Genomic DNA, 12,346 nt, shown 5'->3' on the forward strand with positions numbered 1-12,346 from the left:
TGTAATACAGACCGGAAACCTATTTAAAGGCCCGGATACAATGTAATGAATAACGGTTAATTAATAAAGCTTAGTGTTGTTATCTCTCTGTGTTAATTTCCGTTCTGCATTCATTGTTATATCTTACGCATGTGATTATTAAAGACGATCATGCTAAGTAACCTAATTAAGTCGGATTAATCGTTGAGTCTAATCTTGTTGCCGTAACACCCTTTGGTGAAGTGTCTTCCGTAGACACCCTGTGTTAGGCCATTGTCCGGCCCTAAGAGTTAACATCGGTGAGGCCACTCTCGATGGTCGTGTCCTCCAGAAGCACTCCAAGGTCTTTCCGGTCTCGGATGTCCACGGCTCGTAGGAACATGATCACTTTGTCCAGTGCGAGGATAGCTTGATCTCTCGCGGACAACCTCCCGAATCGACTTTCGAATGCCAAAAACACATCGAGGACCTTCATCCCCTTGTCCGACGTTTCCACCCAATCTTCGAATCCTCTCCTCGTTGCCTTGGAGGAGTTCTAGATGGCGAACGTGGTCTTTAGGGCCTCTTCAAATGCTTCCCATGTTGGATTCTGTTGTCGTATCCCATGGATACTCCCTTGAAGACCGTCGGTCGCCACCCAGTTGAAGGATGTCACTTGTAATCCTTCCAAAATTCCGCACCATAGCATTTCCACCTTGTAATCTCGCAAATATTGTGACACATCTTTCCCATTGAAATGCCCGTTCCGTTGCACGAGCCGCTCTACTACCGCCGCAATCTCCGACATCGCGTGTTGTTCTTGTAGCATCTGCTCGAACATCGCCATCATGTTGTTAGCCTCTGGTTGAATTTCCATCTCCTTGCCACCCGGTTTCATGTCGAGTTCACCACTTGTGTCGTGTCTTTTGGCTCCGGATCGTTGCGTGAGTCGAGTGGGAACCACTGAGGTTTTGGACTAGGAGAAAGAAGAATATGAGATAAAGCTAGTAATGAATAGGTAGAACGAGAGGTAAGTTATGAATCTTGTGAATCCCACGAGTTTAGTGTATTTAATCAATATTTAGATAGTAAGAGACAATTTAGATGACAAATTCGTGAATCCCACGAATATATTATATTGGTCCTTCCTTACAAAATAATCAACCCCCATATACATCTTTCTCTGCTCCTTATATAAGGATGGGAGAGACTAAGCATAACTTCTTGCTTTTCTAAAGTGTTCATGCACACTAAATGTGCATGAGTTTCTTTTTCCACTATGCTTTTATTCCCTAAATATAGTGCTCATGCACGCTAGATGTGCACGTGTATTTTTTTATTGGTTTATATTTTTCTTGTAAATAAGGTATTCATGCACTCTAAAAATGCATGATTTACCTTTTAATAATGGTAAGCATCAATAAAAGTCTTATACCTATTAAATCTATATTTATAACACTTATGATAAGTTAATATAATGGTAAAGTTTTGGTTTATTTAGATGGAGGTACAGGGTCGAACCCTACCCTATGCATGTAATAAATATTTTAATATTTTCTTTTATTTATATATATGTACTTAAATCGGATATATTATTTTTACATTTTTCAAGTAGTGTGCGGACTACACTACGACAACGCGGAGAAGAGAAGGAAGGACAAGCGGTAAAGGAGTCCACCAAGGTGAGAAATATCCAACGCCAGATCGAAGTCCAGAGGTAAGCTTGTGTGCTTTTATTGTGGAAAGCCTGGACATTTCCAGAAGGACTGCCAACATCTTAAGAAGGACAAGAGTGTCGGTAATAATGGCAAACCCAAGAAGATTCCTGAAGAAAAGTACACTTCGGCCATTGCTACGAGCATTGAAGAACTCTTGTTCGTTTGTGAACAAGTAAGTGCAAACCTTGCAAGCGAAGAATGCACTTGGGTGATCGACTCTAGTGCATCTTTCCACATAACTCCATTGAGAGAGTATTTATTGACTTAAATAGACGGAGACCATAATTATGTAAAGATGGGTGGCAATGGAGAGTGCAAGGTAGCCATAGTCGGAAGTGTCTGCTTGACGAAGTCAACTGGGTGTCGACTGACTCTGAAGGATGTTCGAAACTTCCCCAATATCAGATTTAATCTAGTATCTACTAGAAAGATGGATGATGAGGGCTACAATGGTAGCTCTTGGAATGGCAAGTGGAAGTTCTGCCGTGGAAACCTCATAGTGGCACGAGCACAGAAAGAAGACACATTGTATATGATGCATGCATGATTGTGCAAGTCAGAAGTGAATGTGGTAGCGGACTCGGCAGGAGAGATATGGCACAAGAGATTAGGCCATATGAGTGAGACGGAGATGCATCTGTTAGCCAACCAGAAATTTCTACCAGAAGTAAAGGGAGTGCATCGAGAGATGTGTGTCAACTGCTTAGTTGGAAAGCAGAATAGAGTAGCATTCCGGCCACTGAACTTTGGCAGTCCGGAAACCACGTGTTTCGACTGCAACTCGTGAAGCTTCCAAAAATTGATGTGGTCGATCCACTTGTGCCACAGGTTAATCTCGACTTTCTCTCCTTTTGCAAACATAGCGGTGCCAACATCATACGTTTCGAGGATAAACATCCTCCCATCTCGTCGCCCTTGCTAATGGCATTGCCCTCTTTTTCCATGAAGCACCCGAGGTGCGTGAACCGAACCTGCATCCCTTGATCGACAATATGTCTGACGGACACACGAATTTTTGTGATTGTAGGAACGTGTAGGACGTTCATTAACTTTCCCTTCTGCCTAACATGGGTGAGGCGAAGCTCTTCGATGTGCTCGATGGTATGCTAGGTGTCGTCTCTAGTTTCGACCAACGCTGGTTGTTCCGGTTTTTCTCCATAAGCAAACCACTCCGCGTGGCTTGTCATATGGTTTGACATCCAAAATCAACATACCATACCTCGTTTGGTTTCGAGGTGTTTGTCTTCATCGAGTTAGCCTTGTGTTTCATCACAAAGGAAGGGCCCGATCCATTTCCGAAACTGGATCCTTCTGGTCCTTCCGCGTAGTGTGAGCGTTGTTGGCTTCCCTGTCTGGTCTTGTCGAATCCGGATTTGTCTGAATCAGCGTGCGTTTTCCAGCACTCGCTCTCTCTGTGACCCTATAAAAGTAAATATGCGAAAGCTAAGACAAAACCAACTCAATCGGATAGCCATAGAATACAGACATGGGTTTAATGAAACCTTACACGAGAGAAGTTAGAGCAAAACAACATAAAACTAAATTAAAAATAATAACACTCTATGTACATACAATGTGCTACATAACACTTTTTATACAAGTCTTTAAAAGGACTAACAGAAGTACTAACAAGTACTTCAATCCTCATACAGTCGACTGACACTAACTCCCAAAAATATGCATCCGTACTAGGCTAGATTTGTAGGCCTCTAACGGCCTACCGGTTCATCCTGATCTCGATTACAATCTAGCTCTTTGATCCGATTTTTGGTTTGGGTCACCGATCTGGTTCTTCGATCCAGATCCGGTTGAGCTTGCCGCTCAATAGAAAGAATAAGTTGCGATCAACAAGGCGTTACTATTTCTCACTCACTAGTGATGAGCATGACACTTATCTTATGACACACATGCAGATGGTGAAGGATATATGGTCAAACCGGTTACAATCCGATCCGGCTCCTGGTTTCAGATACCATCCGTACACCGATCCGGATCCAATTGAGCTTGTCCGCTCAACACTCCCCCTCAAGCTTAACTTGAGGTCGGATCACAATGTTTATATCTGTGTCTGTCGGTCCTCTTCTCCGGCTCCACTTGGTGTCTTCTCGCTTGGCTCGCGCTCCACATCCAGTCTGGTTCAACTCTCGCGCACCTCAACCTTCTCAGTTGGCTTGTCTGCTCATAAGACCCTCCTCAACTCTTTCACTATTGCGACTTCGGCGTTTCTCGAGCCATCGGTCCCTCCATATCGATGCCGACTTCCGCTGCCTCCTCGTCTGTATGGCCTTAAGTTAATCCGGCTCCTCTGAATCAAACTTTTCTTCAGAATCGGTTGCCTTCGATTCGTTCCAGCTCTTGTCCGAATTGGTTGTCTCTAATTCATCTTCGGTCTTCAGACCCCGCACGACATCAGACCATGTCTGTGTCTTGGTCTTCTTGGCTTTACCTCCCCCTTGTTCTGTTGGCTTCAGCTTGGGCTCTCCGTTCCGGTGACTCCCCTTGCGTCCGGTCTCGGCTTCTTTAGCCGTCCCGTGCACTCCAACTTCTTTAGTCGGGCCGAAGTCAAAATCGGTTTCCGGCTTGGCCTTTCGGTCGTCTTCCTCATTCCTCCCCCTCAAGTTCGGCATATCGAGATACTGCACACCTAGTGCACCAGAAAAGTGTTGCAACTTGTCTAAACCTAGAGGTTTGGTGAAGATATTGGCCACTTGTCGATCCGTCGGAACATGTAGCAATTCCACTTCACTGGAGAGAATGCGCTCTTGGACAAAATGGTAGTGCACCTCAATGTGCTTTGTCCGGGCGTGAAAGACAGGGTTCTTTGCCAACTGGATGTTACTGAGGTTGTCGCAATAGATCATCGTCGGATAAGACACCTCCACTCGTAGATCCTCAAGAGCCTCTTGAGCTATATGGCTTCGCATGTTGCAACAACCGCTCCTCGATACTCAGCCTCAGTGCTCGACAATGCAACTGTCACCTACTTTTTGTGGCTCCAGGTGACCGTGGTGCTTCCAAGTGAAAATGCATATCCGGATGTAGACTTGCAGTCGCCGGCATTTCCGGCCCAATCGGCATCCGTGTAGCCGACAAGCTATCTGGCTACACAGGTCTGATATAGCAACCCCCTATCCTTAGTGCCGCTAACGTATCTCAGGATTCGATGCGCGCACTAAAGGTGCTCCACGGTCGGATGCGCCATGAATTGACTAATCAATCTTACCGGATAGCTGTGGTCTGGCCGGGTGATGGTCAAATATATAAGTCTTCCGACGATTTGTCGGAACCTTTTCGGCTTGCATAACATTCTCGAGTCAGGGCAAAGCTTCACATTCCGGTCCAGAGGAGTCGAGACAGGTTTGCATTCCGTCATACCGAATTTGAAGAGCATACTCAGCACATAATGCCATGGGCTAATAAGGATGCCTTCGGGGTTGTAGATCACTTCGATCCCGAGGAAGTAATGAAGATCCTTATGAGGAGGAGGATGAATCGCCATTCTATACTAGGCTCTATGGTAGTGATTCTTATGAGAGGAATAACCCAAGATTATATTTTTGCCATGGATGGTTAACAATATAAGCTTGTAAGAACTCGAATGATATAAAGCTTAATTTTTTTTAAATCAATCGCTTTTTGTGAATATTACTTGTTATCAAAAACTTGAGTAGTTAATTTTACGATTAAAAACATGGCGTAAATTTGTGAAATTTGCCTAATTTCGTGAATTTTCAATTTTATGAAATGGTGAGATTTTAAGATTTTCCATTGAGTCTTTGAGCACAAGTGATACAGGTATCACAAGTTTTGTGAGATGGTTAAAAAAACCCTAAAATCAAACAGAATATTCCTTATCCTTCCAATTGTGCGTGATCCTTCCACTTCTGAATGCGGGAAGGTTAGCTACCCTCATAAGGACAATACGTAGGAAGGTTGTTGTCTTAAACATCGGTGGTGGACCAATGGTGAGGGCTAGGCTTTCATCATGACAATCGTGCTAATCTCTTCCAAGGTATTACTCATCCTACTATCCAGCGGTATGGGATGTGGGTGGTAGGTTGGCTATGTCTTGATCATAGCTCTGGGGTGATCGGGTGGAACGGATGCTTCTATTCATATATTTACCTTATTTTACTTTATTTTAGACTATTAACACCTCTGGGGGAACACACCCTCGGTTACTACTTCCGAGTAACTAGATCAAGGTATTGTGGTAGGAAAGAGCGAAATGGCTTTGGGTCGTCCTGTCGACTGTGCACTCAACCAGATACGAGAGTTAGGGGTAACTTTACTATAGGGTATCCGAGATATCTCATTCCATGGATACCCAACTCGTCTGCTCCGTTATGCCACTCGGAGACACATATTGATCCCTATATACTCACAAGGAACACAAGAATAGGTATCCTATCAAATCAGCTACAATCGATTAAGGGTGTGTGACTACACCGTAACACGAGATCAACACACCTTATAACATGGATAGACCACACAGGGTTTCCCCACAAGAAAGAATAATATATTAATGGTACAACTCAATTACAAACACCGATCGACTATCAGAAGTGCTCACCCCTCTTGTACAGTTTCTCTCTAAAACATACCTCCTCCTCTCTCTCATTCACACAACACTTATATATTAAGACTCTATGCTTCCTATTTTTGAGAAGCATGGTTAGTTACAATCGTTTTTACTCATTGAATAATTGGTATTATAGTAACGCCCTATTTGACTTTTTCCTGTGCTTGGCTTCATGTCTCCTTCCACACCGTCGACCATCCCCCTTGGCCAACATCCACGAGGTTCACCACATTCCAACAATATGAGGTTAGTCTCCACATAATATCTACTTGCTTCGTCTATGTGCAATAGGATTTCCAAGTGTGCCATTTTTATCTCAGCCTTTGCATGTTTTCCATTCTTCTTCTAGATAATGTTTTCAAGTCTATTAGTTCTTCGAAGGTGCCATCCACAACTTTAAGAAGCCATTCAATATCCAACACGACTTCTATCTTCAACTTTTAGTGTTTATGAATTCTTCTCTATTAACTTATCTAGGAGATATATCATGCTAGAGGTAGCCATATTGATTGTGTAGAACTTTGTGGAGGAACTATGACTAGAAAGAAGTTTAGAGATATACGATTCAAGAGGATAATATTCAAGTTTTGATGGGAATCTCACTCTGATACACTGTAGGAATTATTATTAATGATAACTTGGAATGAGGTGAAAAAACAAGATGTAACAAAGGACTACTAACAATCGGAACTAAGTTGTAAACTTATTTATTAGATGTACCCACACATAGATGTGCGATGCTCTAGATTTCTTAAATACATCTTCAAATGTGATTGTAACAATGATAAAAATCACTTCTATTTTTAGATACTGATACTATGAATTTCATTGTTGTAGAATACATGGCATACAATATGCATAGAATATGTATGCCAACTATTTTGAAAGTATTCTACCTTTATTTATCATGCAAGTAGAATAAGTATTCCATAGATAAAATACGATGAATACTTCTTTGATTTGAAAGCTTAAAGGAATTGATTTTTTAGCTTGTTTGGAAACATTAAATGCATAGAATACCTCGAATACTTAGAATAATATGTAGAATATGTGAAATCTTATAAAGTGGCATTTCTAAAACATGGATTCATATGTATAGAAGACTTTAGAGTATTTTAAAACGTAAACATAGAATAAGCACTTTCTAACAACTATGATCAAATGATTAATCGCCTATTTATTACTATAGTTACTTTTAACGATCTCAACCCCCCCTAATGTGTGAACTGCAGTTCAATGCTTCCTCACTCAACATCAACCCACAATTGAGTTTGAAATGGGTGAAAACATCGTCTTCATGATCAATGGGTCTATGATATTGTTAGTTGTGTTCACATTTTGACACATGGTCTACTTCTTTTTGAAAGAGTTGCTTTTGTACCAAAGTGGTTTTGCTCTTATTAACCAAAGTGGTATTCTCCCAAATTAGATTGCTTGAAGAGAAAGCCACAAATGATTCCTTGAAGGCATCATTGTTAGTTACACTGTACTTTGCTTTTAATCTTGACATCATCTTGCACTCTTGGAACTTGGACTCCATAATATTGCAGGAGTTGCAAAATTGAAGAAATACCTTTATTTCAAATTTATAATGTCTTCAACGTGCATAATTTCAAGTTAATGAAAAGTAATAGATAGAAGCATGATCAAAGTGAGTAATCATCCATGAACTTGATCAAGCGCTTCATGTAAGCAGTACATAAGATTTCCACCATTGGGGTTATTGATGGATCCCTAGAGCACACAAAACCAGCCTCTCACCCTCTTACCCGTGTTATTTAAGCTCTCATAAAATATATTTGATATTGCATGGTTTTAATTCCTCACATTCACCATATTAGATTGCTCACTTGGAAATATTTGATCAAACACTAGGATTGCTCATAGAACATCATGGTTGTCTTCACGTCCGAATACTAAGATTAATGCCAATCGGTTAACTAAAAAGAGGAGACACGAAACTCTTTTTGTTAAAAATGGCACCAACACTTGGTCGCGGATCTTTCTCTCACACATGTACAGACATCTTAAAATGATGTTATGATTAGACTGACATCAACAACATCGTGACTAACCCTTTCTAAGGTAAATCTCTGCGTTGAACCTTGGGGTGCACAGATTAATGCCTACATATATAGGTGATACTTTTGTATCGCGAGGTTAGAGATGCGGCAACAATCACATCACACATGTATGGCAACGTCAAGGGTTTCTAATTACCACATATATATATATACTATTAACTATAAATAAAGATTGTGGTTAATCCAAACGCAGGCTTTGAATAAATTATGATTGATTGGTCATTGCATGAGCTCTACTTTGCGAAGTAGGAGGAAAAGAAGAAGAAGAAGAAGAAGAAGAACTCAACAGTACATTGCATAGGTTCATCGTACATATACATCTTTTGGGGGAGAGGGTGGTTATGTGGGGTGTAATCTAGCAGGAGCAGAGGGAGCAGAGGGAGCAGAGGGAGCGAGGAGATAAGGATGATTGATGGTGTGTATCTTCTAGAGCGCGAGGCCAGAGTCATCATCACCCTCAGGGAGGGAGGAGGAGTAAGTGAAGTAGAGGGCCCAGACAAGGGTAGCCACTCCCAGGAGGATCCAGATGAGGAGCGGGTTACTGAGTCCAAGCGAGAGCCCTGTCCCTTCCGTTGATAACCTCTCATCCACTAGCGCCATAGCCGGGTGAGTAGATGCCAGGAGTAATGATGAGGATGCCATGAAGCCACTCACTGCCGCCGAAGCAGAAGATTGTGAAGAAGGAGAAACCTTAGTAGAGCTGCATGACACTTTCAGGTTCCTCCTCAATGTTGGTAGGCCTGGAAACACTCAAATATTTTCAATTTCAAATTAGTTAGCTTGTTACTACTGACTGACTAACTAACTAACTAACTAACTAACTATAGGAGGGAGGAGAAGCAGCAGAAGGATGATCGCTTACCCACGATATTTAGGGGTTTGGCATCAAATGAGGAGGAAGAAGAAGAAGAGAAGAAGGTGGTTGAGATGGCAGACGATGCCACTGCAGATGCGGACACAGGGGCCATGGCTGGCAAATGGAGATCTCTCTCTCTCTCTCTCTCACTGACTCTGTGTGTGTGTGTGTGTGTGTGTGTTTGTTGACAGAAGAAAATGATGGATACGATTTGTTTGGGGGTTGGGGGGGGGAGGCGGAGTTTGTGCGTGAAGTGAATGGATAAGGGCGTCTCTCTGATTAGCCCCTCGCAGACCGCCACGTGGCACGCTCTTTATATCCCCTCCCATTCATTCATGGATAAGAGGGGGGGGGTGGGGGGGAGCGATATTCTTGTAAATATAAGGAAATTGCGGAGTGGAGGATATTCTTTGGGAACCCCCACTTAAAAACCTAGCTTTTGTTATGTAAGTTGTGAAAGGTTTCTTACTACTTCCATTCGGATTTGTAAGGATGGTTACTAGCACTCCCATGGCCATAGCCACCACACAACTAGACACGTGGCTCTAAGTTTGGGAGGTTAGGCCTTTCAATGCCCAATGGAGACCAAGAGGTCATGGGTTCAACCCTTACAGTCCACAATGGCATCTAGTAAATTAACCTCTAAGAGTTAATGAGTCCATATAGGGAAAGACATTGTATAACTTTTCACACAAAAATGTAAATTGGAGCACACATGCTAATAAGGTAACAACTTACCACTAGGATAATCTAATTATGATAAAAGAGAGAGAGAGAGAGAGAGAGAGGAGGTGGTCATGGGTTAAACCCTTGCATTCCACAGTGGCATCTAGTAAATTAAGAGATATGTATGAAGTAATAGGGAAGTGAGAAATTGGGTTTCAAACCCAAGACACAAGTGTTAATAGTATAACAACTTACCACTAGGGTAAACTAATTATAATGAAAAAGATGTATTTATTTTAATATCGTCATCACAATTCAACTATAACCTATGAGACTAGAATTATAACATTTTGCATAAAAGGATTAAGATGTATATTAAGCCAAAATAGCAACATATAAGATTTTCCTAATAATTAACATTATTAATGTAAGCAATATATATTAAGATATTAGAAAATACTTTACCATGAATAAAGAACCATGAAGGTTCACATGTAACTGTTTTACTTCAAGAACCGTGAAGAACATATGTAATTGCTTTCCAATATTGTACCTATATATCTATCATCAATAAGAATCATTATGTTAGGGCGTTTTTATACATAGAAGCTTTATTATCTAGAATACTTACATGGTATCAGAGCCAAAACAATCCTAGATATCCATTTTCTCTCTAAGCATTCTCTACATGTCGATCTGGAAGGTCTGCAGAAATGGCTTCAAGTGAAGGAACATCAATGGCCTCAACATCAACATCAACAACACCTACCACAAGAAAGTATTTTATCGAAAAATTAAACGAAAATAACTATAGGATGTGGAAATTAAAGATGGAACTCATCCTACAACGAATGGACCTACTTAGAATAATCAAAGGTGAGATTGAACAACCAACCACAGAACCTGAAACAACAGAATGGAAGATGAAAGATCTAGATGCAAGGACTGAAATCATCATGCATCTAACAGATAGACAAGTCGATCTTGTCAAACACCTTGAGTCGTCTAAAGAAATGTGGGATCTTCTTAAAGAACACCACGAACCATCAGATCGAACCACAAAAGTCCTTTCATTTCGTTACCTCATCACTTTGGAAATGAAAGAGGATGACTAACTTGACACCTTCATCAACAAATATCAATCTGCATATGATACAACAATTTCAGCGGGCAACAAGATTGATGAAGAAATGAAGGTAGACATCATGTTTGGAGCCTTACCAACTTCATGGGGCCCATTTATAGTGATCGATGGGGCTGATCCAACACTTTCTTTACAAAATCTGATCTCCAAGATGAAGCAGGAAGATCTTCGAAGGAGAAAACCTCAAAATGTCTCAAACAATCCACACATGGCAATGATTGCTGCGATGAAGTATCAGAGAGGTAATTTTAATAGGAACAAATTCCAAAACAATAATAAGTACACAAAGAACATACCAATTATACAGGATGGAATCAAGGTCCAGAATAAAAAATCGTTCCAAAATCAAAATTCCAGTGCCCTTAGTATTTCCTCTCAAATCATTTGTCGATATTGTGGTAAGGTGGGTCACATGGAAAGAGACTGCAGAAAGAAGCAATACGATTACATGAATAAGAGTAAAAGAAACTCATCACATGTTCACACAACCTCAATACAAAACCAACAAGAAGATACTGACCCTTTTATCCAAGCATTTGTGGCAACCAACTAGAACTTCAATGTGGAAAATTTATGGTTATTTGATACAAGTGCAACCCATCATCTTACCCACAGTAGAAACCTTCTTCATGATTACATCCAACTTCCTACACCTTTAGAAGTTCTCTTTGGTGATAATGTAGTCAAGTTGGCTTTAGGAAAGGGAACAGTTCATCTGTCAATAGACAATGATCAAACAATTAGTATATCCCATGTATATTATGTTCCTGGCTTGGCGAAGAACTTGCTGTCTCTAAGTGAAGCCACGAAAAATGGTGCAATAATTGAATTTCATTACAACAGTGAAATTATCAAATATACCTTACCTTTAGGACAAGTTGTAAAGATAGTGTCTCCCAAACATGGAAGACATTACCCCCTTGAAGCTATGGACAAAACACCAATTGAAGCACACATTGCCTCAAGAAACCCTCAAGTTGATCATACTTTACTATGGCATTATCGGCTCGAACATCTACATCCAAGAGTCATGAAGACATTTCAAATTCATAAGCTTAGAGAGGGTATGCCAACACATCCATTTACATACCTTTCACTTGTGAAGGATGTATTTATGTTGGGAAATCGGTCTCTCCGGATGGGATCCGGTGATGAATAAAGAGGACCCGGTGAGAACCGGAAGAGATCCGGAAACTGGAGGAGAGCCGCAAAGAACCGGAAAAGAAGACATATCTGTAAATATGTTTTGAGTAAGTCTATTGAGGCTATATTTGTAAATAGCCCTAAGTTCATATAAGTATAAATATGACTTAGGGCAATCACTTTGAAAGTGTGTTG

General features: G+C 41.0%; 2 protein-coding genes across 2 annotated transcripts; one reads left to right on the forward strand and one right to left on the reverse strand.

Moving 5' to 3' along the window:
- Positions 1–8,612: 8,612 nt before the first annotated feature.
- LOC147849889 (photosystem II reaction center W protein, chloroplastic-like) lies at positions 8,613–9,386 on the reverse strand. Its single transcript, XM_087337134.1, has 2 exons — positions 9,205–9,386; positions 8,613–9,082 (listed from the first exon to the last, which is right to left on the reverse strand). The coding sequence occupies exons 1-2, from the start codon at positions 9,308–9,310 to the stop codon at positions 8,769–8,771; spliced, it is 420 nt and encodes a 139-aa protein (XP_087193260.1). The 5' UTR covers positions 9,311–9,386; the 3' UTR covers positions 8,613–8,768.
- A 1,191-nt stretch (positions 9,387–10,577) lies between these two features.
- On the forward strand, positions 10,578–10,979 carry LOC147849890 (uncharacterized). The gene has a single exon (XM_087337273.1). The coding sequence runs from the start codon at positions 10,578–10,580 to the stop codon at positions 10,977–10,979; it is 402 nt and encodes a 133-aa protein (XP_087193399.1).
- The last annotated feature ends 1,367 nt before the right edge of the window (positions 10,980–12,346 follow it).

The sequence above is a fragment of the Azolla caroliniana genome, unplaced genomic scaffold (assembly GCF_043228905.1).
Source record: "Azolla caroliniana isolate FFs.n. ecotype wild unplaced genomic scaffold, voAzoCaro1.0.p SCAF_22, whole genome shotgun sequence".
NCBI lineage: Eukaryota > Viridiplantae > Streptophyta > Polypodiopsida > Salviniales > Salviniaceae > Azolla > Azolla caroliniana.

What these genes read in the sequence shown, in the direction of transcription:
- LOC147849890 (XM_087337273.1), top strand. Translation starts at nt 10,578, where the DNA reads ATGGCTTCAAGTGAAGGAACATCAATGGCCTCAACATCAACATCAACA.
- LOC147849889 (XM_087337134.1), bottom strand. Translation starts at nt 9,310, where the DNA reads ATGGCCCCTGTGTCCGCATCTGCAGTGGCATCGTCTGCCATCTCAACC. An exon ending in CAAACCCCTAAATATCGTGG is followed by an intron (nt 9,083 to 9,204) that starts GTAAGCGATCAT and finishes GAGTGTTTCCAG; the next exon opens with GCCTACCAACATTGAGGAGG.